Source organism: Arachis hypogaea, chromosome 19, assembly GCF_003086295.3.
Source record: "Arachis hypogaea cultivar Tifrunner chromosome 19, arahy.Tifrunner.gnm2.J5K5, whole genome shotgun sequence".
NCBI classification, from domain to species: domain Eukaryota; kingdom Viridiplantae; phylum Streptophyta; class Magnoliopsida; order Fabales; family Fabaceae; genus Arachis; species Arachis hypogaea.
The window spans coordinates 5,446,929-5,474,465 of record NC_092054.1 but is presented as its reverse complement, the minus strand read 5'-3'; the positions used below and the strand labels follow the sequence as shown (position 1 = coordinate 5,474,465).

At 30.1% G+C, this 27,537-nt stretch overlaps 3 protein-coding genes across 4 annotated transcripts; all 3 read left to right on the top strand.

Moving 5' to 3' along the window:
• The first annotated feature begins 208 nt into the window (after positions 1-208).
• LOC112777118 (uncharacterized) lies at positions 209-5,689 on the top strand. 2 transcript variants are annotated; one of them, XM_025821401.3, is made up of 15 exons: positions 209-870; positions 982-1,037; positions 1,300-1,358; positions 1,484-1,555; positions 1,856-1,936; positions 2,119-2,226; positions 2,515-2,577; positions 2,696-2,776; positions 3,078-3,143; positions 3,476-3,631; positions 3,955-4,032; positions 4,183-4,221; positions 4,376-4,458; positions 4,868-4,940; positions 5,045-5,689. In XM_025821401.3, the coding sequence occupies exons 1-15, from the start codon at positions 389-391 to the stop codon at positions 5,225-5,227; spliced, it is 1,680 nt and encodes a 559-aa protein (XP_025677186.1). In that variant the 5' UTR covers positions 209-388; the 3' UTR covers positions 5,228-5,689. The 2 variants fall into 2 exon arrangements, with proteins under 2 accessions (XP_025677186.1, XP_025677187.1); XM_025821402.3 differs by having other exon boundaries at positions 377-870; positions 982-1,111.
• Positions 5,690-6,959: 1,270 nt separating this feature from the next.
• On the top strand, positions 6,960-12,087 carry LOC112780139 (mitochondrial-processing peptidase subunit alpha). Its single transcript, XM_025824480.3, has 13 exons — positions 6,960-7,168; positions 7,580-7,819; positions 8,049-8,345; positions 9,401-9,568; positions 9,670-9,837; positions 9,957-10,037; positions 10,142-10,208; positions 10,547-10,644; positions 10,780-10,852; positions 10,942-11,012; positions 11,423-11,472; positions 11,618-11,730; positions 11,821-12,087. The coding sequence occupies exons 1-13, from the start codon at positions 7,127-7,129 to the stop codon at positions 11,871-11,873; spliced, it is 1,521 nt and encodes a 506-aa protein (XP_025680265.1). The 5' UTR covers positions 6,960-7,126; the 3' UTR covers positions 11,874-12,087.
• Positions 12,088-16,558: 4,471 nt separating this feature from the next.
• On the top strand, positions 16,559-22,876 carry LOC112780140 (stem 28 kDa glycoprotein). The gene is made up of 3 exons (XM_025824481.3): positions 16,559-17,023; positions 18,822-19,031; positions 22,474-22,876. The coding sequence occupies exons 1-3, from the start codon at positions 16,608-16,610 to the stop codon at positions 22,652-22,654; spliced, it is 807 nt and encodes a 268-aa protein (XP_025680266.1). The 5' UTR covers positions 16,559-16,607; the 3' UTR covers positions 22,655-22,876.
• The last annotated feature ends 4,661 nt before the right edge of the window (positions 22,877-27,537 follow it).

Sequence of the window (27,537 nt, the reverse complement as noted above, 5' to 3'; positions counted from 1 at the left end):
CGATTTACTGCAGCTGAAAAGGGATACAAATTGGATCGTCCGATTTGTGGTTCATGGAGGGCAGTGCATGGAAATCGGACCCACCAATTTCATGCTTAACGTTCAGATTTTTCTTTTGCACAAAGAAATCGGACTCAACAATTTCTTGGCAAGATGGAAAAAATTTTTGGGAACCATAAATTCGGACCCAACGATTTCTAAGTGCCACACTCCCGTCAAGCACCTTGCACCAATGCACCCCCATAGTGCGGTTATACACCACCACTAACCCAATATCAAAAATAAAAAAGTGAAAAAATTCATGTCTATTTGATTTTTTTCAACTGAAACTCTCAAGAGTCAAAAGTTAAAACCCTCCACTAGGGTTTATTTGGACGAGCTTCAATCCATGCAAATCCAAATGGCTTCCGTGCCCTTCTTCTCTCGTTTCCATTTGCTTCCTTTAAACCAATCATCATTTCCACCAAATTCAACCTTTCACCTTCACCTTCACAACCCACAACACCCATTCACCGCCAATGCAAACCCCTCTTCTTCTGATCACAAAGCTCAAGACTTTGCCACAAACCCAGTTCAGGGAATCGGTGGCGCTCCGAAGAAGAAGAAGGCCAAGGAGAAGGTTCACTGGGTTTGCAGCAATTGCGGCTACAGTGCAGGGCAATGGTGGGGTGTGTGCAGGTCATGTGGTGAAGCTGGAACCATGAAAGAGTTTCATGAAACCAAAGGAAGTGACAACAAGGTGAGTGGTTTTGCTGTTATGGATGGTGCTGTTGGGTCATGGCTACCTCACCAGGAAGAAACTCAGTTGCGTCCATTGAGATTGTCTGAGGTCAATAGAGGTCTTGATCAGCTTCATTGGAGGATTCCATTGTAGGTTCTTTCAAAAAGATACAAGCTTTAAATGGATCATTTGTTTGCAATTTACCATTGAAGAAACAATGTGGCAAGTGTTATATTTTTTGTGGTTTGCTTTGATTTCAGAAATGGTCCTTGTGGAAATGAAGTTTCTAGAGTGCTTGGTGGAGGCCTTGTACCAGGTTCAATTCAATATTTATGCTTATCTTTAGACAAACTCTCTGTCTTGGCCATGATTTGATTGTATGTTTGATGGGTGAGGACTAGTTCCAAGGAGTTACTACTTTTGCTTTTTCCTGTGCTCCTTATTTAAATTCTGTTATGAATTCTCCAGCTGATTGTTCTAGTGGTTACCATATCTTATGTGATTAAAGTTTCTGAAAACCCATATTGCAAGAGTACTCATGGCTTAGTAATTTTGCTTTTGTAATGTTGGGTTTGAAGGCTCTTTGACTTTAGTTGGTGGCGATCCTGGTGTCGGGAAAAGTACTCTGCTGCTGCAGGTATGGATTACTTTTCAGATAGTGAAACACTGAAACTGGATCTTCAAGTTAGATGGCTAACATTCTTTTGAAGACTTGGCCAACCCCATGGACACTTACTTTAATTGTGACACTTGAACTTGCAGATTGCTGCAATGATCACAGAAGAGTGCAATGATAGCGAAGCATCTCCAGTTGTGTACGTCTCTGGTGAAGAGGTTTGGCTTTTGCTTGTTGGTGGTTTTCAAAATTGTAAACTTAATTATCATCTCAAGTTCCTGAAAAATCTCGTGTGGCTTTTATAAAACTTATTCATTTCTCAAACTAGATATTTAGGGGAAAATAACCTCATTTAAATGTAGAAGAAAGTAAGCCTGTGAATAATATAATAATTAATCTACAGAAAAACCGTTGACTTGGACAGTGTAGTATATCCTCTGATTTACAACTGTTGTTTAATTCTTTAAAATACTTTTTGATGTAGCTTTTATTTATCATAATTTGTTCATTTATGACAGAGTGTTGAGCAAATAGGCAATAGGGCGGATCGCCTTGGCATTACAGAAGACATTTATTTATATTCAAGTAATGATATTGAGGTGATTTGTCTTGGATTCTTCTGACTTGTTTTTACCATAAGGATCAGTTGTGTGTTATTTTTTTAACATGGTTTTAACAATTTCTTGATACTACCAAGAATTTTGTTTGCCTTTTAATTGGCTAGAGTAGAGCATTGTACAGGCGTCTAATTGATGTATTGTTTGCTATTGTATTGTGTCAGGATATATTGAAAAAAGTTCAGTATCTCGCTCCTCGGGCTCTGGTTATTGATTCAATACAAACTGTTTATTTGAAAGGAATAATGGGAAGTCCTGGAGGGATTATGCAGGTTGGGAATCTATCTTGCTAAATTTCCTTGTTAACTTGCATCTTACTGAAAAGGATAACATCTGTGGTACAATTAATAGGTTTTCTGTTGCTTGAAATTCTTTGATTTGTTCATTTTGTTTCTAAGATGAATGGCCTACTTTATCATTCACACCATATCATCCCTACTCAAGATTCATTTAATCTCTATATTACCAAAACTGTCAAATGTGCATTGGCTATATCTTTTTATATGGTGAAATGACATGCCGGTTACCATGATACATGACATGTCATAGGTGTGTGACAGGTGAAAGAATGCACTTCAGCTTTGCTGCGATTTGCAAAGACAACAAACATCCCCGTTCTTTTGGTGAGCAAGCATATGTTCATCAAACTTATGCATTGTACCTTTCCTGTTTAAGTGGCATGTGAATTGTTGGCTTAACCATTGCAAATTTGCTTTTTTTTTTTTTGGTTCTATATTTTAGATTGGCCATGTGACTAAATCTGGAGACATAGCTGGACCTCGTGTCTTGGAGCATATTGTAGACGTTGTTCTGTATATGGAAGTTGGTACCTTGATGTATCTTTCTTTCGTTGTATAGTTGACAAATTCTTATTCGCATATATTCTTTGAGACTTTGACTATATATTTTTACTTAGATTCCAAGTTATTGTTCAGTTGCAAGACATGGTTCATCCTATTCCCTTAATCCTTTTGCAAAATTATTTTGAGAGTATATTTTTGAGCTAAAATCACATAGTTTTGTTTTTACTGCCTAATGCATTTTTCGCATGTTACTTATGGAATGGTTACCTTGCTGAAATCACTTCATTTTCTCTATATTAACTGCTCATTGTAATCCTCAGGGGGAGAAGTACTCCACCCATCGTATGCTTCGAGCTGTGAAAAATCGATTTGGATCCACTGATGAGGTACACCACTACAATTATGTTGTGGATCCACCATATCTTCCCTGACTTTATTTCTAAGTACCAACAACTTCAATAAATATCTGTTTGCAAGTTGCAACACGTAATATTATGAACAGATGTCTTGGCATTGACTTCTTTCTTTAGTTTATTTTCGTACGTTCTGGTAATGTCTTTATATGTACCTTATTTGCCCCTCTTTAACCATATAGAGAAGTGGTATCTTTTTGTGTAATCATGCCAATTTCTTCTACTTATTTGGTTTTGGCATTATTTACTTTACTCTCTTGTCACGATGATGCAGCAAAAAATTTATTTTTGATCTTTGTTGTCAGCTTGGAGTTTTTGAGATGTCACATTCAGGACTTCAGGCTGTTTCAAATGCGAGTGAAATGTTTCTCAGTGAGCAACATTTAGATTCGGAAATATTAGCGGGGCTAGCTGTTGCTGTGATAATGGATGGCTCCCGAACATTCCTTATTGAAATTCAGGTGATTTTCCTTTATTTCTGTTGTGGGTAATTTCACTGCCCTTTATTGTGAATATATTGCAAGCAATTGTTAGAAATGATGATGTTTTCACTTTGTAAAATTTTCTAGGAAATCAAATGCATGAAACATAAAATTCATGATTAAATCCATATACATTGTACCAGTAGTCTAAATTGAGTTAGGCTCTTGGTGCTCAGTTGTCGATTCGCTGTATCATTGCATGAAAATACTTGGAAGTTGGAACATAATAATACATAAATCAGAATTCTTTCACACATCTTTTTCTTTGGAGATTTAAGCAAATTTCTGTATGCGTGTTGCAGGCACTTTGTCTTTCTGGCTCAACGGGTTCAAGGCAAGTTAATGGGATCCATGCAAATAGAGCTGATATGATCATATCTGTATGTTGTTCAAAATTTTATTGACATGCTTTTGTATCATATCATCATCTTATTATCTTCTTTTTAGTCTTTTGTGTATCCATTATATAATCTTCAGTGCTGAGAGGTGTAGAGTAATTCCTTGATCATAGTCTCATAACTCAAATGTAGGTTCTTATAAAGCAAGCAGGTCTTCGCCTACAAGAAAATGTAAGCTGATCTATAAATGCAATATATATTTTTGTTTGTTGGCCATTCTTCCTTGACCAGTTCTAAAGCCATTCATCTGTATTTTTTTTTTACTTAACTGCTTTACTTATTTTCTTCTTGACTCGTGCTGATCAAGTTCTGTTTTGTACAACAGGCTGTGTTTTTGAACGTTGTTAGTGGGTTGACACTTACTGAGACTGCAGGAGATCTTGCAATAGCAGCTGCGATTTGTAGCAGGTTTATATTTCTAAATTTTATTCAACTGTGTTAAAACTTGCTGATCTGAAAATGATAAATGTCATGTGAAGAGGATTCGGGAGCATATGATTGAAGTTAGATGTACATGCTGCTTGGACTTGGAGAAATAATTTTCTGGCAGTGTATGATAAAAAATCAAAATTTTGGTTACACTTACCTCCTTTCTATTTATAAAATTACAGCGTTGATATAAGTAATATTACACGTGATATATTTATATTTTCTAAAATGTGACACTTAACATCCTTATAAACATAACACCAAAGAGGTCAGGTAACGATGAATTTTACTAAATCTCACAAGAGGTTAATGAAATATGTCCTTTTTTCTCCTTCCCTTATTGTTAGATTTTAGTGTCAATCTATGATGTACCTTTTCTTTTTCTCAGTTTCTTGGAGGTCCCAATACCAAATGAAATTGCATTCATCGGTGAAATTGGACTTGGTGGCGAGCTTCGCATGGTAATGATGCTTCATGAGAATGAACATTTGCTAATTAGAATTTACTAGCATTTGGATTATGTATTATTTATGTGACGATGACGATGATGATGATGATGATGCAGGTTCCTAGAATGGAGAAAAGGGTATACACAGTGGCCAAATTGGGTTACAGAATGTGCATAGTGCCAAAAACAGCTGAAAAAACTTTAGGAAATGAAGGTCTAGAAAAGATGACACTTGTGGGTTGCAGGAATCTGAAAGAAGTTATTTACACAGTCTTTCCCAAGGTATTGAAAAGAATCTAAACTATTTGAGCACTGTGTGCACCGATCTCATGAATACCATGATGCAATGGTTGAGTTGTCTCCGTGTGACCTCAAGGTCACAGGTTCAAGCCATGGAAACAGCCACTAATATAATTATCAGGTTAGGCTGCGTACATCACACCTTTTGGGTGCGGCCCTTCCTCAAATCTTATGTTAACGCGAGATGCTTGCCACGGGCTGCCCTTTTTTTATGATGTAATTAGGCCTTTAGGTGCTGGGCAAGCAAGTGCTCCTATTTCGTGTTGTTATATTTCGTTTTCTCTGGTCGAGTATCCTCATGTTTTCAGCACTGGTTGTGTACTATAAGAAAAAAGAGAAAGTAGTCTATGATGTGTTTAAATAGAAACAGCAAAAATTATGTATATATCTCATTTGTGTATGAATACCCTGGTTTCATGTGATGAAGCTAGGTTGGTTGGTTGAAGATAACAGTCTTGCCCACATTTTGTCTGTTATCACGAGTTCACCACCTTCTGCTTTTCATTTATCCTCTCCACAAAATTTGAGCCATAAGATGTTACAATCTTGTTCAGTGATGAAATCAAACAAACTTGCTTCAAATCACAAATTGGTTGCCCCAAATGAAATATATGCATGACTGACAGGACCAACTGTGAAGCCTGTGTACCTGGCCATTGCGCTATGAATGGCACTATGAGCTAGCAGAGTGCAATACACATTAATCAATTGAATGTTTAAAAAAAAAAAAAAAAATCATTTTGACCTTAATGAAGCAAATAGCTTTAGGACCCCATACATTTCAAGCATGCTTACCGGGATATCATTGTCAATAGCATTTGGAATTCCAACCACTGAAATCTTAAAGCCACGTATAATACAATGCTATAATACACTAATAATTAGTGGTATACACAGCTAATATAATTTTATGTTATTAATTTCTATTAAATTTGCATAATTAAAACCTCAAAAATGAGTTCGGTTTCTCCAATAATGAGTAAAGTGTTGACAACAATTTAATTATTTTACATATTTTCATTATGTATTTTATATTTTTATTAATAATTGAATTTTAATAATGTTCGGGACTTTGTGTGACGGACAGGTCGGAGACGTTCCTTGGGTGAGAAGGTGGGAACCGGCCTGGATCTGGGTCCGGTGAGCGGGACGTGCGGACAGACGACCTCCCGAGTCGCTGTGATGTGAGGGGAGAGCCATCTACAATGATACTCCAACGCTCAAGTTAGAAATGATACAGATGGCAGTGAGAGTAAGGGTGGTAATGACGTATCGTGGGGGAGGAGTAGGACCCTCTCCATATATACCCTGTCAGTAGGGCGGGTCCCATAGGAGAGGTCCCTTCTAGGAGGTAGGTATCCGGATCGAAATCCGGGCACGGGGTCCGCTAAATCAGCTAATCGGGTTGGGTTGGATAATGACCCAGCCGGACCGGACCGTAACAAATATATGCACAACATAGTTATATTTAAAAAATATATATTTAAACAAATTTAATCAACCATCTATTTTTAATTAATATGTAATTAACGACTTCATTTCTTTTTTTTTTTGTTTGGACACTGACTTCATTTCTAATTTTGCCGAGTCTTATTCTTTTATTTTTTTGTCATTTTAAAGCTTTTATCCTCATTGGGCCTAAGTGGCCCAACTAAGTTTACGAAGAATTTAACCTTTTAAAAATTTAATGGGCCTTGACAAAACATAAATGACTTGGCCTGACCCATTCCCCATTGTCTTGTCATCTGGAACCGAAAGCCCCTCTGTGTGTTTGTTTTCTGGTTTTGTGATCCGCTGCTTCGTAGGAACATCGGAATTTGCTGATTTACACTCTCATATAACATCGAAAACAATTTGCTTTTAGATTTTAGCGATTTATTGCGTTTTCTCATTTTTAACATGTATAGAGCAGCATCTTCTTCACTCAAGAGGCATCTCAAGGTCACTCTCTACTACGCTTCTCTCTCTATTTCCTTTCTTCTTTCTAATTTATTTTTTTTTAATACCACAAGTCAAATAATGAAGTTTTCAATTGATTTGAGCTAAACCCACATGAAAAAAATTGATTTTGATTTTTTTTTTGATGGGGTTGTATATTGGAAAAGTTGTTTGCTTTTTTATTTTATTCATTAAATTTATAGTTGCCCATTTTGACAATTCCTAGATTATTTTTTTCGTGCTAGAAATCATGTGACAAATAGGGGAATAGAAAATTTAGCTCTTGTTGTTTGTGATATAGATTCGAATTGGTGAAAGTGGAATGGAATGCTCATTTTTTGTGTGGTAATTTTGTTGCAAACATTATGTGTGTTGCTGTGTGATGAAATGGGACCTTGTAATGTGTGTGATTAGGGCCATGGAAGCTACTTGAGAGCCACTAGGTTTGCAACTTCAACTGCAGTGGCTACAAAGCCTTCCTCAGGTGGATTGTTCAGCTGGCTTACAGGGGAGAGTTCTAGTCCACTTCCTCCGCTTGACACTCCGCTTGGAGGCATAGCCCTCCCTGATCCACTGCCGGATTTGGTTGAGCCAAGCAAGACCAAGATCACAACTCTCCATAATGGTCTCAAAATAGCCTCGGAGACCTCACCGGTATGCGCATAGTTATAGTTCTCTTTGCTTGTGTTTTGTAAGTGCACAAAAAAGGATATTGTCCCGGGAGACCAATACAGGTTTCTCTGTATTTTTATTCTAAGGTGGTTTACGAATGGGGGCCAATATGTTGATATGTTCAATGACAATGCTACTTTGAGTGATAATAGTCTATTTGAGGTGATTGGTTAGCATAGTGATTATGTTTTTCATTTTGGTTGTTAATTAGAACCATGCAGCCTCAATTGGATTATACCTTGACTGTGGTTCCATATATGAGGCACCATTGTATAGTGGGGCTTCTCACCTGCTCGAGCGAATGGCTTTCAAGAGCACAATAAACCGTAGTCATTTTCGTATCGTAAGGGAGGTAGAAGCTATTGGTGGCAATATAGGAGCCTCAGCTTCTCGGGAGCAAATGGGATACACTTTTGATGCTTTGAAGACGTATGTTCCTCAAATGGTGGAATTGCTGGTTGATTGTGTAAGGAACCCAGTCTTCTTGAACTGGGAGGTCAATGAAGAGGTATTTGATTTTTGTGATTACAAAAGGATTGAATCTTTTTAATTCGTAAGGTTAAGTATCTGTCTTGTTTGTTTCACATTTTCATTTTCATTTTCAATTTGTACTTTTGAAATTTAATTACTAGAGATGCTACCCATGTCCTGCATCTGAAAATGAAGACAAGAAACAAACAAGCACCCTTAGTTAGCAGTTTCATTCTGTCATTCATCAGTATATGCAGCAAATGGACATTGTTCTATTGTCCACAATTAAGGCTTAGGTATTCCTATGATGTATTATGAGAAAATGAGACATCTAAAAGAGTGAGTGTTTATATAGTATTTATTTATTTATTTATTCTTTACAAGTTTAATGACAATGTAGTTATCAAGTAAAAATGAAAACGAAGACAATGTTATTCCTTGCAAGTGTTAGGGCATCTTCCGGAGAAAGTTTGAGTTAACACAGCTACCTCACCTTTTGCATGGTAACATCAATATTTAGTAAAGTCATAGGTTGTTAGAGTGAGTTAGGTTCAGTTACAAAGTATGAACAGTTAGAGAGAATGCAATCCTTGCATCAGAGATAGCCTATTACATCTTGCTATAACTTTACTTACTTTCCAGAACAGATCAAAAGAATAATTTTTTGCACAAAATAGAGAATTTTCAACTTATCTGAATCCCAAATTCTCTCATTTTGCTGTCATAATTTACTAGACTCCATTGCATTGAGAATGGAATTTAACACTAAGTACTATACCAACTCATGCACTGAGATTGGAAATGAATATTTTTTAGCTCTGACTTCTGATTAGTTTTGACCTTTTGGGGAATTAAACATAGTATGAATTGGTTGGTGGAAAATTGAACTAGGAGCTAGCGCTAGCAATCTATAGGATAATTTCCTTTCTAGTTTTCTTGTGCACTGGGAACCCCAGGAATTGTGGTAAAACCAGAGCATTCCATTTTGATAATGTAGTCTCTTTCTTTTATATATGTAATCCCGATGTGAAAAGTTGATTAATTGTTCAACTTTGGCCATTGCTGAATTTGTCGAACCATGTATTGATACAGCTCCAAAAGGTGAAATCAGAGCTTGGAGAACTTTCAAATAATCCCCAAGGCTTGCTCTTAGAAGCAATTCACTCTGCTGGTTATTCCGGTGCATTGGCTAATCCTCTTTTGGCTCCTGAAACAGCATTGAACAGACTGGATGGCTCAATTTTAGAGGAATTTGTTGCTGTAAAGATCTTTTACCCTTTCTGATATTGACTGAATATTGTTGGTTTTCGGCTTCTGGTGATCTATATGTGAATGTGATTGTTGTCTAATGCGAAAATCAGGAAAACTATACAGCACCTAGAATGGTGCTTGCAGCATCTGGGGTTGACCATGAAGAACTTCTGTCTGTTGCTGAGCCTCTTCTCGCTGATCTACCAAATGTTCCCCAACCTCATGAACCAAAATCTATCTATGTTGGGGGTGACTTCCGTCATCAGGGTGAATCAGGGGTATGTGTAACTTGGTATAGAATACTACTTAGATTTACTTGTATCTAATCATTCTGTTTAATTTATCCCGTTTAAAAGACATATCTGTACTTACCTACTATGGTATGTTGCAAGTGCAGGCTACACATGTTGCGATTGCCTTTGAAGTGCCCGGTGGATGGCAAAAGGAGAAGGATGCCATAGTTTTGACTGTTCTACAGGTGCTCATTTTGTCCTATGCCTTCAGATTTTGCTTCTTTTCTTCAGTTCTCAAAAACAGAAGGAAAAATGATTTTATATGGAAATAACAGTTCTGATCATGCAGACACTTATGGGAGGGGGCGGATCATTCTCAGCAGGAGGGCCCGGGAAAGGGATGCACTCAAGGCTATGTAAGTTTTACCGATATCTTCTGGCTAACAGTTTAGTTTGTTCCATAGTTGCCTTGATTCTTTCATTTACTTGTATACCAAATTCTCTCAAAATGAACACCTGCAATTTAATCACAAAAAGTAACAAATTGCATAATTTCATACTGAAACAAACTGCATAGCGTTCCCTGTACCAGCTCTCAAGTAACCATGGCTCTATGATATGATTTATCTTGATCACAATGTTCTATGTTTTCCCATTTGAGATGACTACAACACCTTATGCTCCCCTTGAGTCCTTATATTTGGTATATCTTCTCTAATGTTTAAAGTTGTATTGTGTGTACAATTCAATCCAGACCTTCGCGTGTTGAATGAGCACCAACAAATTCTTTCCTGCTCTGCATTCAACAGCATCTTCAACAACACAGGACTCTTCGGCATTTACACAAGCACTGTAAGACTCTTTCTGAACTTCCTTTGCATTCATCTGCATGGACAATTCCCATGATTCTCATCTAATAAGTAAATTAAGGAGTTATCTTATAGAGATTAGCCAAGAAATGGTTAATTGACTCTCGAATTTGTGTAGAGCCCTGAGTTTGTGGCAAAATCTGTGGATATAGCGGCCAAAGAACTATTAGCGATTGCGTCACCTGGACAAGGTATTACTTCTCTTTCTCTTTTGCTTCTGTAGTATATTGGTAAGGACCTTGATTTCTGTCTAATAAATTTATGATTCTTGCCATGGCAGTTACACAGGTGCAGCTTGACCGCGCCAAAAAATCCACAAAGTCTGCAGTTCTAATGAATCTGGAATCTCGAGTATGGTCTCTCTTTCTCTACTGTGCAATGGGGTTCTCTTTTGGTTTGACTCCCTTGTTTAAATTTTCGAAGGGCGGCACATTGTGTCCCCTTCTGAGAGGGCGAACCTCTCGTTTATTTTTTTCTTTTTTCCCCTTTTAATTTCTTAATCCTTGATACAATTCATTTTCCTCTTAGCCTTGAGAATTGCCCGCTTTAATTACAAATTCATGCTTAGCTCCACCATTGCCTCGTTGACCACTAAAACAAATGTGATTATAGTACCCGTTGCAATCCTCGCGAGTGTTTGCCTTGTTCTTTTTAATCTTCAATTCTGAAGGGGAGATGGGATTGGTTAGATTTCATATGATTCTTGTATGCTTAAAATAAAAAATCATTGTTTTTTTTTTTTTTTTTTTTTGCTTTTTCAGATGATTGCATCAGAAGATATAGGGAGGCAAATTTTGACTTATGGAGAAAGGTAAGCAAGAATTTCTTCTTAGTTTTGTTAACCTCAACAAACCTCGCATCTTGCGCTTTCGAATTCTGCACCCTACGAATTTTTATTAACTAGTAATGAGCCCTCTGCAAATTGTTACTTAAGAACCTTGTTATGATCATTTCAGGAAGCCTGTGGAGCTGTTCTTGAAGGCAGTTGATGAAATCACGTTGAACGATATCACCAAAATTGCTCAGAAGATTATTTCCTCTCCTTTGACTATGGCATCCTTTGGCGACGGTGATTGACTAGTTTTTCATTTAATTACTTAATTATGGCGCTTCGAGTCTTAACCAACGATTAACAAGATGTTTCCTCTTATCGCCGCAGTTATAAATGTCCCCAGTTATGAATCCGTCAACAGCATGTTCCATGCAAAATGAGAATTCCTGTATCATCATGATGTAACATTTCCAAGAGCAATTCTGGAAAATAAATTGCAGAGAAATTTTTGCGTGGATCTGAGGAGCCATTTGTTCAGGTTCCAATTTTTTCCCCCATCTTTTGTTCAAATGTAATGTTTTATATATTAGTGTATGGTCTCATGATTAATGTGACATTATTTTTTAAAATCATTATTAATGAATTATTTCTCTATATTCTTAGCTTATGAGAACACAAAAGGGTAACATTCTTTTTTAAATAAGTACCTGATTTTCTATTTAATTGTAGAGTTTAATTTTGATGCATTACTGACAGTATAAAAGTTTATACAGTCCAGCAATCATGTCCTTTTGGATGACCATTTACGGTCAAGGTAAAAAGTAGTTACTTTTGCTGATGGCCTGATGTGATATTATATAATTGAATACACGTATAAAATTGTTTTACATTGAGAGTACATCAAAATTAAATTTTCAGTTGTATGCATAATGTTTGTGGATTGTGGTACATCTAATTGGAAAGATTATGTTTGAATATGAAAGAGAATGAGAATAAATTATCATTCATCTTTAACGTTCATTCAAAGTTTCTACTTATGGTATCCTTATGGAGTGTCTTAAAAACATTTCTTATCAAAACTAGTAAAAATAAGAGTTTAGTTTTAATGCACCGATAGCATAAAGAATTTTGTGCTATCATTCAATTAGATTTATGCATTTAGATTAATAGAAAGAGCAAGCTTGAAATACAAAATTAATTCATTTTACATTTCAAGTCCTAATAAGTTCATCTTCCTTCACCAACGAACTATAGCTCAAATGGTACTCACCTAAAGATCGCGAGTTTGAATTTCACTCCTAAGTTATTATTTTTTGTCGTCTTCAAATATTGGTCTCCGAACTTTAGGATTTTTTTATGGATTACAATTAGTGTGGAATTAAGGCCTTGCTTGCAATAATGTTATCATTTTGATAAGTGACAATGTGAGAGAAGTCTCTTTTTCCCATCTTATAGTGTAATTTATTTTTCTATTGGGTGTTAGTCTCGATTCATTAAAAAAAATCATGCCAAACTACCAACTCCACAAATTAAAAAAAAAAATATCAAGGTACCTTCAAACAATTCATCCTTGATAAAGAAATAAAAAATGCTACTTGAACTCTCTTTTGGGATTAACCACCATCAATATTTTGTATTATTTGAACTCATTTTTTGTATTGATACCTGTGCTATTATAATTTTATTTAAAAATTTTATCAAACAAAATTATTTGTTTTTTATACAAATTTAGACTTTTATACCGTGTGAGATTAGTGAAGGAAGATTATTTTACACCACCATCTTGATTTTCTTTTTCTCGATAATTTTTAAGCTTTCGACTACAAGTGGAACATAGTTTGAAGCATAGAATGCTAGTTCAGTTTCTAAAAATTTTATATTTATTTTAATATTTAATTTAATTTTGTTTTTAATGTTTGAAATAAGTTTCAATTATATATCTGCTGTTAATTTTTTGACAAAACTAAACTTATAATAATTTTGAAAATTTTAAAAACATTAAAAAAAAAAAAACATATTTTATCCTGAATAAATCTAATGAACTTTATCAAAAGGAACCATTATTGATATGTTGGACCCTAAATATAATAATGGTTAGGTAAGAAGAATCTCGTCAGATAAAAGATATCTCAGTAAAACTCAATTCCAACATCTGTTTGAAAGTTCATCATTTTTACATAAATGCAATTCTCAAAATTTAATCTTAAACTTATTGAAAAAAAAAAGGGTATAAGATCTATAAACAATTGAGTATATATTAAATAGATTTGGTAGGTATTTAAATTTATGCTATGATACATAAACCTTTTTAATAAACAGTAAAGATTATGCATGATATAAAACAGAACCCAGGATAAGATAGAAAAAAAAAAAAATTCTACTTCAATTCGATTTTTTGATATAACAGTTAAGAGAATTATTTTAATTTTTTTGTTTATATCTAAGTTTTTTTTTAAAAAGGAAATTAAAAAATTTTCATTCATCAAAAATTAAAAAAAAAATGTGGCTATAAGATTTTAGACATTTTTATACTTCTTATGTTTAAAATTTTAACTCGTAAATTCACTACAATAAAAATAGGTTAAATAATAATTTAACTTAAAATAAATAAAATACATATAAAATAAATTTTAAAATAAATACTAATAAAATAATTGCTATTTAATTCAATTTGATTAAAGAGAATTTTTAATATAACTTATAAATAATAAAATATTTGACTTTCTATAATTATAATTATTATCTAGTCTAATAATTCTTGATATATTTTATAAATAAATAATTTAGCCATATTTATAAAAAAAAATTACTTCTCTTAATTTTTATTCTTATAATTAGATTAATTGGCACATCATAATTATCAGTTTATCTGATAAAGTTCGTATTCATAATAAAAGAATTTCAATATGCAAGAGTCATGGAATGAAGCCGTTATCCGCTTTGTATTTTTAATACGGGGTTGATGGTGGTGTTTTTTAATAAGGTAGAAAATTGGTGTGTTTTTTATTTGTATGGATATCACAAATATGAGAATTAGATTTGTGGTGTTAAATTTTTTTTTTTTTTTGATACCACAAATTTGAGGGTCAAATTTGTGGTTTATATTTTTTTTTTCACAAAACTGACCCACCGATTTATTTATTCGTTAAAAAAAAATTTTAGTCCACACAAATCTAAGGCTCAAATTTCTCTACTATCCTAAATCGAACTCTAAGTTTTGTTTTAGAAACAAAACTGAGTCTTTAATTTGTGAATTTCAATTAAAAAAAAAATTAATCTCCATATCCATAAAAAATACACTATTTTTCCATAATAAAGCATAACACATTTTAAACTTCCATAACTAAAAAAGTTAGCCGCTGTTATCCCCTCCCCAAAAATAACTTTATTGGTAGTTGAGAAACAGATATAATGATAAAGATAAACATTGAAACAAAAAATGAAGTAAAAATTTACTCACGTTTAAATCCCTAGTATATATGAACCCCAAAAAAAAAGGTTCAATGACTTTATGAGGTTCATTTCAAATAATCCAAAAATTAAATAGGATACCTCAACGAGTAGCTTCACTTTATAGAGAATCTCACTAAAAACGGGCAGATAAGAACAAATTAACTAATAAAAAAAACGTGAATAATTAACCTAAATTAAAGTGCTAAGTGTAAGATATAAAATTGGATAGTTTGGACAACTATACTAAAGGTACATTAAAAATAAATTAAATAATATATATTTATAAAAGTATTCATTTAATATTTTTTTACTTTGGCATTTTTCAAGCTATTGCCTCATGGAAAGCATGCAAACTTGAAGGAGACGGCCATAATTTGCCCTTTCTCCATGGTCTTACATGCATGCATATGATAAGATATTATATATACTAGTATACTTTATAGAATTAAGTAGACAAAAATACTTAAAAATACTTAATTATTGGTTGTTATCACTATCAAATTAATGTGTTTGTTTGGGTGATATTAAATTAATAGAAAAATATTTTTTTAATAAATTTTTTTTTTTTGCATATGTGATAAATTTTTAATAGTAAAAATAAAAATACTAAAAAAATAAAAAAATAAAAAAATATATTTTTTGAAAAACTAAAGTTTATATCTTTATTTAAAAGATTTTTTTTTAAAAAAAAATATTTTTTACATAATAAATAAATAAAAAAATTATATTATTATACTTCAAATATAATTAATAAATAAAAAATATTTTTTTGCATAAAATATTCAAACATAAAATTACTTTTATTTTTTTATAAGATCTTTTTTAAAAAAATAACTCAAAAAAAATCTTTTTTTTTTAAAACTCACTCAACCAAATTTAATATCTAAAATAATGCACGCATGGATCATGTACGTAATATTTTATTCTTCAAACTATACCCATTAATTCAATGCAAGAATGATTGAATTATATATTTATTAGTGGTATGGTCTCCTTTACCAGCCTCTTTGTCTTTTAATCAATTTGATATAAAGTTTATATATATACATATAGAGAGAGAAAAAGAGAGAGAGAGAGATGAGTTTTGAGAAATTTTACTCATAAGGTTTGAGAGTTTGACTTTCAAAAAATTATTTTCAGAGGATTGTTAATGAAATTGAAATATTTAATTCATGCACATCAAGTTACAATGTCCCAAATGAAGTTTTAAAACTTGGCTTCAAGAGACATTTATCTGTTTATTTATCTTTTTACTTTCAATTTTTTTATGGTATATTAGGAACATGAATTTGATCTTAATTAATATCATACATATTACTCAATAATTTCATCAGTACCACTTCTATTTATAGCTTATACTGTTTTTCTTTAATAATTTTTTTTAAGTATAAATTGTTTCCTCTATAAGCTTTTTTTTTTAACTTCACAAATATATATTAATCACACAATCTTAAAAAAAAAAAAAAAGAGTTTGTGAATTAAAAATCTCCATTTAGGAAATAAGCCTTCTCCCAAAAAAAAAAAAAAAAAACTTATAGTGACCAGAAAAATAATAAATTATTCATACAATAATGTATTCTTTCATTTTCATATGCTACCCAATAAATTATTCATATATTTTTTTTTTCTATGTAGACACATTTTTCTATATAAAGAACAAAAGAGTCACACATAAAACCATCACAAAGTTTTTGTTACCTACCTATAGCTACAAAGCCACTATGAAATTAGTAGCACTTATTTTCTCTCTTTCTACAATAATCATATCATTAGCAACACCATCATCATGCCATAGCTTAGCATTAGAGCATGGATTAACCTTTTCAATATTCCCTCTAAGATTAAAATCAGGGTTAGGGGGTCACTACATTCCTGAAACATCATGCTCAAGTTGGAGGCTTGGTGTTGAAGCACACAACATCATTGAATGGACATCAATTCCTAAAGAATGTGTAGATTATGTTGGAAACTATCTTTTAGGAAAGCAATATAGAGAAGACTCAAAAGCAGTTACTGAAGAAGCTTATAAATATGCTAAGAACCTCAATCTTATTGGTGATGGTAAAGATATTTGGATTTTTGACATTGATGAAACTTCACTCTCTAATCTCCCTTATTATGCTGACCATGGATTTGGGTATGCTCTTTAATTATCTATGCATCTACACTGGTTTTTTTTATTATTATTAGTGTAAAGTATATTTTTTGTTCTTAAAGTTTGGCAAAGGTTTTAAAAATATTCCTAAGCTTTATTTTGTTTCAATTTTGTCCCAAAAGTTTTCGATTTGCATCAAATATACTATCGGAGGCTAAATTTTCAAAAAATTTAAGACCAATATAACAATAATACATGAAAATTATGCTTGAGTTGCTTGTGTTGAGGGGTTGTTCTTATGAAATTGTTGTTAAATCGATCTTAAATTTTTTGAAAAATTAGCCGTCAGGGGTATATTTGATGTAAATCGAAAACTTTTAAGACAAAATTGAAACAAAATAAAACTTAGGGATATTTTTAAAACTTTTGTCAAACTTTAAAGACAAAAAATATATTTTACTCTTATTATTATTATTATTATTATTATTATTATTTCTAGTTGTGAAATTAGTGTTTTTTTATTTTTTATGAGATTAGTTTTTTTTTTTTTTAAAAAAGAGGTCTAACAATTGAAAAATATTATTCATATACTAAATACTATTGACGCCCGTATAAAAATACAATTGTTACTAAGTAATTGTTTATTTAAATTATTTTTAACTAACAAAATAAAAAGGATGTGTGTTTGGTTGTTAAGAAATATTGATGTCAAAGCAATGTTTATTATAAAAGATGTAGACTATAGACATAGCAGAATCATTAATAATTTAATTTTAAACAAAAGCTACAAAGTTTACTTTTTTCAAAAAAATAATTTTTAAACTGATTTTTTTTTTTATTTTAAGGATTTAGTTAATTTGTGTCCTAAAAACACATTTTAGAATTATAATAATAGAATTTTTTAATATTTTTTATGTTCAATTATATTAAAACCGTCAAAAATTTATTTTTTTAATAACTTTTATAAAATATTTTTTATAGTGTTTTTAATCTGTGTCTTCAGAAAATAAGTTAACAAAATCCTAATTTTAATTAGACAACCAAAAAGTTGTTTATTAACAATTTTTTTAAGTGTTTCAACAATTTTTTTTAAGAGAATGTGTATATATACAACATTAATAGTAAATTGGAGTTGGATCCGACGGTTCTTGTAGTGAAACATTAAAAAAAAATGTACATAACTGACTAGGACTGCACTCGTATTGAATATGGCCTAAAATTTTATTTAATATGCATACACTTATTGGATACGATATCTGCATTTTTTACAAGTCGGATCGGATCGGAGTATATCTATCCACATATTCAAAAAAACTGTTACAAGATCCCGTTTGACTATTTTTACAAAAAAATGTTTAAAAAATTCATTTTTCACCTGTTTAAGCCTATTTATTCCTAAAATATTATCAATAAAAATTCTTTTGAATAACAAAAAAAAAATAACCCAAGATTTAAGTTTAATTATTCTAAATTGAAATACAACATAAAAAATTAAAAAAAGATATCATAAAACAACACACTAAAATTTATATCACATTAGAATTTACTTTCTTAAACTATGCTATTTATATTATATGAAACATGCGGATATATGGATTTGCGGATTGGATCTGCAGATATCACTACCAAATCTACAATCCGATCATACCATAGTACGGATCGGATCTGATCTGATCTAACTCTGCAGATGGAATAATATATATTCGCAAAATTTGGATCGGATGCGAATAATTACCGCAAATATGCAGATATTATCAAATCCATATACAACGTATAACTGATTTCAAATCTATATAGCATATACAACTTTAATTATTTGTCTATTAATTTTGTTTTGTAGGGTAGAAAAATATAACGCAACGTCATTCAATGAATGGGTTGATCTTGGAACCGCACCTCCACTTCCAGAGAGTCTTAAACTCTACAAAAGATTGTTGCGTCTTGGATTTAAGGTTGTGTTCTTAACTGGAAGGCCACAGTCCCAAAGAGATATTACTCTTAGGAACCTCAAAAATGCTGGCTACACCATTTTTCACACTTTGATTGTCAAGTAAGCATTTTAACTTTGTTTATAATAATAATTGTTCATGGTTCTTGTGATGATTTATGGTAAGACTACTATCACAAATTTCATATCTCTTAAAGATATAATCTTTGAATAATTTATAAGCGTAAAATATCTCTTACTTTATGAATTAATTTTGAAGTTGAATTAGATCTATCTCAATTGTAATATAATATCAGAGGTTTATTTAGGGCTGTTAAATGGGTTAATTCGGCCAATCTAAGCCCGACCCGTTAAGCTCGTGGGTTAAATGAGCTGGTATGTTTAAGCCTGCTTTATTGGTGGGTCAAAATTTTTTAGTCCGGACTGTTTATGGTCAGGATGAGTTAAATCTTAAATGGATTAGCCCGTTTATTATTTAATTTTATTTTTTGAAAAATATTTTGACAAAAAATATCACTTTTAGGTCAAAAACTTTTATAAATAATAATTTTTTAGTTGATGGGTCAGATTTTCGGGTCGGATCGAAAGAAATATTGGCTAAAAAGTGTTGCTTTTTTTGAAAAAAATGTAAAAAAAATTAAACGGGCCACCAATTTATCCCGCAGGCTAGCTCGTTTAACCCGTCATTTTTTCAAGTTAATCGGGTTCAGCCTGTTTAACCCGAAATTTAAACGGACTTAATTTTAGAGGCAAAATCTACTCATTTATTCATTTAAATGAATAAACGGGCTGATTCAATGGGTTTAACCCATTTTAACGGCCCTAAGTCTATCTGATATTGTTGGGTCACTCGCATTATAAATAATTTATAAGTAAATTAATTATGATTTAAAAAATACTATTCATATATCAAACACTTTTAATATTCCTATAAAAATATGATTGTTACTAATTAATTGTGTATTTAATTTTTTTTTAATTAACAAAACAAAAAAACACGTATTTAATTATTAAAAAATATTGATGTCCAATCAGTATTTATTATTGGGTAATACTATAGTGCTTAAAAACTTTAACAGTGCTGAAATGAGTTGGATAGAGTATTAGATTAGCACGTGTTGCTTTAAAGTGACATGAGGAGATAGAAAGTCAGTGGAAGCAGTTGAGTTGCAGAATGGTAGGTATGAGATGTCAGGTAGTTATAACACAGGAAGATTTTCGAATGTACCGTCGTACCGGTGTATCAGTGATTTTTAACCGTTGATCTTAATTATATATATTATATATATTTTTTATAATTAAGATCAACGGTTAAAAATCACTGAAATACCGGTATGACAGTACACTTGAAAATTTTTCTATAATACAAAATTTATGTTAATTGAGATGGTTATAGCTTTTTAACTATTATAACAATTTGGCTGTTTTTGTATTGCTACATATGGGCGTTTTTGGTAGGTACATGGATTGGGCTGGCTGGAAATTTGGGAGGTTAAAAACAAAAATTCTTTCAATTGAAATGTTGTTTCTTTTTTCTTTTTGGACTGATGTCTATAGAGTACCAAGAAATAAAATTAAAATTTTGTAAATAATAATAATAATATTTCGGTAAAAGCCAGATGAAACAAAAAAAAAAAAAGAAAAAAAAAAGCTAGAAGGAACGATGCGTAAAAAAATTCTGTTATAACAAATATGTATTTAGTAAAATTAATTTATGATAAACAATATATATAAATAAATGTTAAATTCAGGTAAAAAAAACGGTTATCCCTTTATTTTTTTTATATTGATAAGAAGAAAAGAAAACTGTAATAATATTAAGATAATTGGTAATTTAATTTTCTAATAATAAATAAATAATATTTAATATTATGAAATGTGAAATTACTAATTAATATTATATTTTACTTAAAATAAATTTATTTTTTGGGTCGAGTTAAAAATTTAGAATGTGAATAGAATTTAATTGAAATGTTTTAATTTACGGGTAGAATTTGGGTTGAACTTACATTTTATCCTATTCATTGTTATCTTAGCTTTTTTTTTTGTGACTATCTTAGCTTAAAGTTCAATGAAAATTTTTCTCTCAAATAAAAAAATTAATAGCTTTTATTTTTCTTAAAAAAAGAATATTTGTTTAGTTATTTAATTTTTTTAGTTTAATTTTTTATTTTTAAATTAAATAAATTGAAAATTTTAAATAGTAATATTTTGAGTTTAAATATAATTTTGAAAGTCTATTTTAAATCGAAAAACTATGTTTAAATTAAAAATATTTTAAAAATATATTTTTTATGAATTTATTTAAATAGATATAATTCAAATTATTAAATTTTAAATTTTTATATTTGCATTCAAAATTTTGTTTATTAATTTAAATGAAATATTATTTAATTTTTGGTTATTATTTTGTATGTTTTAAATAATAATTAATTAATTATTAATTTGTTTTAAGATGAAATAATACCCGTATTTTATTAATTTGTTTATTAATTTAAATAGGATATTATTTAATTTGTTTTTAGTTGCTTCTAGTTTTTTTTTTTTTTCTCACTTTGTTTCATCTGACTTTTACCGACAACAAGTTATTATTATGATTATTATTCACAAAATTTTAATTTTATTTCTTAGTACTCTATAGACATCTGTCTAAAAGAAAAAAAAAAACATTAATTAAAAGAATTTTTGTTTTCAAAATATTTGAGTAATTTTTGGACAATTTTAGTCCAATAACCTCCGGCCAGCCCAATTCATGTATCGACCAAAAACGTCCATATGTAGCAATATAAAAACAGTCAAGTTGTTATAATAGTTAAAAAACTATAGGAAACATTTTAAGTGCATCGGGAATATCGATGCACGAATTGTCTGAATTATAAAAAATATATATAATATATATTAATTAAAATTAACAGTTAAAACAATTAGTGCACCGGTGGTGCACTTGAAATGTTTCCAAAACTATAACCATCTCAATTAACATAAATTTTGTGTTATAACTACCTGACATCTCATACTTACCATTCTGCAACTCAGCTGCTTCCCACTGACTTTCTATCTTCTCATGTCACTTTGAAGCAACACGTGCTAATCTAATATTCTGTCCAACTCATTTCAGCACTGCTGAAAAAAAAGTTTTTAAGCACCATAGTATTGGAAACATTTCAAGTGCACTAGGAGTATCGATGCTCCAATTGTTTTAACCGTTGATCTAAATTATAAAAAGTATATATAATATATATTAATTAAAATCAATAGTTAAAACAACTGGTGCACCGGTAATCCCTGGTACACTTGAAATGTTATGTATTACCCTTATTATAAAAGGTGTAGGCGTAGTGAGATTGTTTTAAAAATATAAAATATTTTATTCAAGATGCATGGATAAATAAAAAATAATAAGTTGGGACAACTTTAGTAATATTTTGGCAATTATTTCAGAGGTCCATCAAATACTTGTCCAAATATTAATAAAGTATACTTGTCCAATATAGTTACTATTTTTTTTTTATTAAATATCAATAATCTTTGGGTGTTATTGCAGGGATTCAACAGAATACAATGGAAAAACAGCAGTGACATATAAATCATCAGAGAGAAACAAGTTAGAGGGAAAAGGATACAGAATAGTTGGAAACATTGGAGACCAATGGAGTGATATATTGGGAACCAACATTGGCAACAGAACCTTTAAGCTACCTGATCCTATGTATTACATTAGTTAAGGTTTCACCATCTTTAATTTTCTACTACTATTTCTTCAAATAATAAGAAATATGGAGTAACCTAGTACTCAAGTTTGGGTGAGAACAAGTCACACAAAGAGACACAACATGTTCTCTCTTTTGTGATTGACATAATAATTATTATTATGTATGTGTTGGTGTTCAATGTAAGAGGAAATCATGTGAACATTTTTCGTTTAATAAACTCAAACACTTTTTGTTCGGGTGGAGACTCTCGATCAGTTGTTTTGACGTAAATTGTTAGTGGAGAACTGTTAGATAATTTAACATGCTTGACAGTGGTAAGATTTTTTTATTTAATGTTAAAATAATATATATTGATATTGAAAAATTAATAGTAAAATATAAAAATAATTGTTAACAAAAATTTTGGTAAAATTACAATTTAATAATTAAAAAATTATTGAAGGATAGGTATTTTAGAAAAAAATAATTTAATTATTAATTTTTTTAAAAATATTTTAGTAAAAATACAATTTAATCAATAAAAAATAATTTATTAAAGAATATTTTGGTAAGTAAAATTTAATGATAAAAAATAAAATTTGTGCTAATGGATATTTTTTCAAAAAATAATTTATTTTTTCTTAAAAAATGAATAAAATTAATATTAGTTAACATAAAAAATTTAAAATGGATTAAAGATGAGGTTTTTTAAAAGTTAGAAGGGAAGAAAATGTACATTTATAAAATAGAGGAGAGAAAAATGTTATTTTAGCATCTCTCAAAAGAGTGGAATTTTCTCTAAACTCTTTATGTGTACGTAAAGCCTTAGTATAATGATTATAATTTTTGCCTTGTAATAAATATATTTGAATTTAAAATTTGGTTGAGATTAATAATAAATATAAACTCTTAATATTTAATATGTGAATGTGTAGTGTAAATAAATGTTATAATAATTATGACGTCTAAGATTGGAGTTATTCATCGATCTTCTTGAAAAAAACACATCTCTCATATCATGCTCACATGAATTTTGGTAGATATATTTATTTAATTTTCTCTTTTTCTTTTTCCTGTCTTCCTACAGGACTTTATTTGTCTTTGTTTTTTTTTATAAAAACAATATCTCAAAATTCAATAAAAGGTAACAAATGATGATAAGTACTTGTATAAAAGAGGGGAAAAAAAGTTTTCATGGACACTAAACATACACAGAGAGGTGAAAATAAATAATTAAATTAGCATTATCTTTATTAACAATCTAAATCAGTGTATAGAATTTAATTTTTTTTATACTAGCAATTATTTGTTATGTAATTATTAAAATTAAATCTTTGGTTTAGAATTTTTTTTAGAAGGGTAAATTGAATATCTTATAACTCTTAGATAACGTTTGTTTTGAGATACTGAGACAGAGACTCAGACTCAATATTATGTTTGTTGGTTCAGAAATTGGTACTAAAATTTCTGTTTCTATCCTCTAAAATTTTAGTATTTTAGTATTTCTAAAAAGTGGGGACACAGAGAACTAAAATTTTTAGAGATAAAGACTAAAACTTTAATAACATTTTATACCTAAAATACCTTCATTTTAATTAATTAATTCCAAATTTATCCTTTTGTACAAATTAAATTATAATTTCATTCTTATTTCAATTTTTGTCTCCCACTTTACACCAAATAAAATACTAAAATTTATTTCATTTATCTTTTAGTCTCTATCTCTCAGTCTCAATCTTTTCATCTCTATCTCTCCACTAAACGCTACCTTAAATATTATAATATCGCAAATTCGCAATACTCACGGACACAATATAAGATACTCACGCCCTCAACATTAAAAGTTTTTATTGATCTCAACCAAATTTAGAATCTGATGAATACACCTATTACAAGACAAAGGTCATAATTACTAGACTATGATTTTTCATGTGATCTTTGGTTTAGAGCTAATTAATCGTTTTGAACATACATATTCACCACCAGAAGCAAAGTTTTGAAGATCTTGGAAAGAATCAAAGCGGGTCCAAATTAACAAAAGGAGAAAAGATACAATCTTTATGACCAATTATTGAGAATATTATATTATATATATATATATATGATGACATGATGTCTCTTTATTTAGAAAGTACAGGATAAGATATATATCATGCATGATGCATGCATGCCACCATATAAGCATAGTTGTCAGAACCGAACCAGTGATCGAACCGATCAAATTATTGGGTTACTGGGTCATTGGTTCAACCGGTGGGTCACTGGTTGAACCCGTTAACCCGGTATTATGTAAATAAAAAATAAAAAATAGTAAAAAATTTAAAGTTAAAATTTAAAATATATATTTTTACTAACATTTTAAGAATATTCAATTATTCTAAAATAATATGAAACAGAAATAATAAGTATTTTATTAATTTTAATGTATCATAAATATTTTATTTTGTTTTTATATTAAAATAATAATTATTTTCAAAATTTAATAATTTATTAATAAATTTATATCTATTATACTATTATATACTACAAATATTTATTAAAAAATAATATTAATAGATATTATATAATTATAAAAAGAAAAAATTAGTGAATTTATAATTATTATTAAATAAAAATATAATCAATTTGAAAATAAATGAGTTTATAACTAAAATTAAAATAAATTAAATAGAAGTAAATATATTTGATAAAAGATATATATATATATATTAATTTGTAAACATGATAATTAGAACTGTGATAGTCTGGTGGTTGTGACATGCCTTTTTTTTATTGAGGACAGGGTTCGAACCCCACTTCACTCATTTTGCAAAATTTTAATTACCAGCGGTTCGGTTGGACCGGTTTACCAAGTTTGACCGATTTTACCGATTTATTACGAATTTGACCGGTTCATACCGGTTCTCATCCTTGTGCAGTCTAATTAGCGGACCAAATCGATTTAAGATCCGATTCATCGATTTTTCGGTCGAATTAGTCGGTCCGATCCGATTTTTACAACACTGCATATAAGTGCAATAAGAATATAAGATGGTAAAATACAGTTTTTAAAAATATTAACTATATATTCATTTCAGATGTTAGTCCCAAAAAATATTTTCATATCTCATCAAAACCATATACAAATTTCTTTATATATTTAATTATGTATTTTGCTTTTTGAGAAAATTATAATATATAAGTGCCCGCTTAAGCCAACAAGGCAACAACACAACAGGATAAAGACCAAAAATTATTTTTTTTTTTTTGTCATGCGTTTTTTTATTTTTTTTTCTCTCTTTAAAAGAAAAAGAATTTATTTTTATCATCAAGGATAAAGAATCTTAGAGTAGGTTTAGTTTGCGTTTTTTATTTTTTGTTTTTATTTTTAGTAATTTTTGTTTTTATATTTTGTGAAGAAAAAATAAAAAAAGTAAAAATAATAAAATTCTGTTTTCTATTTTCACTTTTTATTTTTATTTTTATTTTTTTTTTTATAAAATTTAAAAAATAAAAATTATTAAAAATAAAACGCAAACTAAATGCACCCTTAATTTTTCAGCTTCCCTATCCCTATTGGGGGGAATTTTTTTGTTGTACTTTTTGGGTCATGAGGAAATGTTTGGTCTTTATTACCCTGTTGTAGTGTTGTGGGCTTAAGTGGGTACTTATATACACCATTGCTCCAAATAAAATAAATATGAATTCAACTAAGTTGGATAAGTATTATAGTGACTCACTAATTCACTTACTAGGTATTGGAGGTTTGAATTCTATCTGTTATATGTAGCAATTCATTGATTAATAACAAATTTTTAAATAAAATTTAGTATTATAACAGATTAATCCTTAATTTACAGTTGAGAAATATAATGAGAAACAAATAAAAAAAATTCTAAACTCTAAAATTAAACTTGTAAATATCATGGTCCATCTTGTAAAATAAGAACATAATAAAGCTAGTTAGCTTTAAGTTCAAAGCTAGTTATCTTGATACAAAAAGCCCACAAGCTAAAAATTTTCATGTCCAAAAAAAAAAGAGAAAAGCCACACCCTTAAATAAAGTTTAGATAGAAAAAAAAACGAATTATACTATTTGATGCATGTATCTCTTAATATTCTTCCAGTCCAAAAAGGAAAAGAAAAAAAGTCCCTTAAGATGGTAGTCTTAAAAGTTAAAGTTTCTTAGTGCACAGCCCTAACTTTTTTTTTTTTTTTTTTGGTCAGAGTTTAAAATTCATCTTGAATAAAGAAGTATTACTTGTGGGTACCATAAGTAATTTGCATATACCATTAGAGAAGGTTGGATAAACAAGTATTTTTATAATTAAATTTTAATTAAGTCTTCAAAAAGTTGTTAACTTTTCTAGAATAAAACATAGTAGAAAAAGTATAGAAATGATGTATAAATAACACAGGACACAAAAAGAAAAAGAAGAAATAAAAAAAAAATTAAAAATGTAAAAGAAAAAACATCAATGAGTCAACATCGGAATGAGGAGGAAGAAAGAAAAATTAACAAAAAAATGCAAAAAAAAAAATGCATATGAAGAAAAGGAAAAAATTGAAAAAAAAAATGTTCATTTAATGATACTTACATCCTTAATTAGTAAATTTTAACTCCAATTTTAGTATTTTACTCCAATCAAATATACTTACACAATTTTAGTTGTAGATGTGTTGCATAGGATGTTGGGGGAGGCTGTGAGGAATGGCCGCATTGCTCCACTGCTGGTAGGGGAGATCTTATTGAACTGTCACACCTACAATTTGCAGATGACACTATTTTATTCTGCCCGCCGGAGACTGAAACAATTGTAAACTATAAGAGACTGTTACGGTGCTTTGAGTTGATGTCTGGGCTGAGCATTAACTTTGATAAATCGAATCTGATATCGGTGAACTGTGAGCAAGGATGGATTGATCAGGCATGTGGA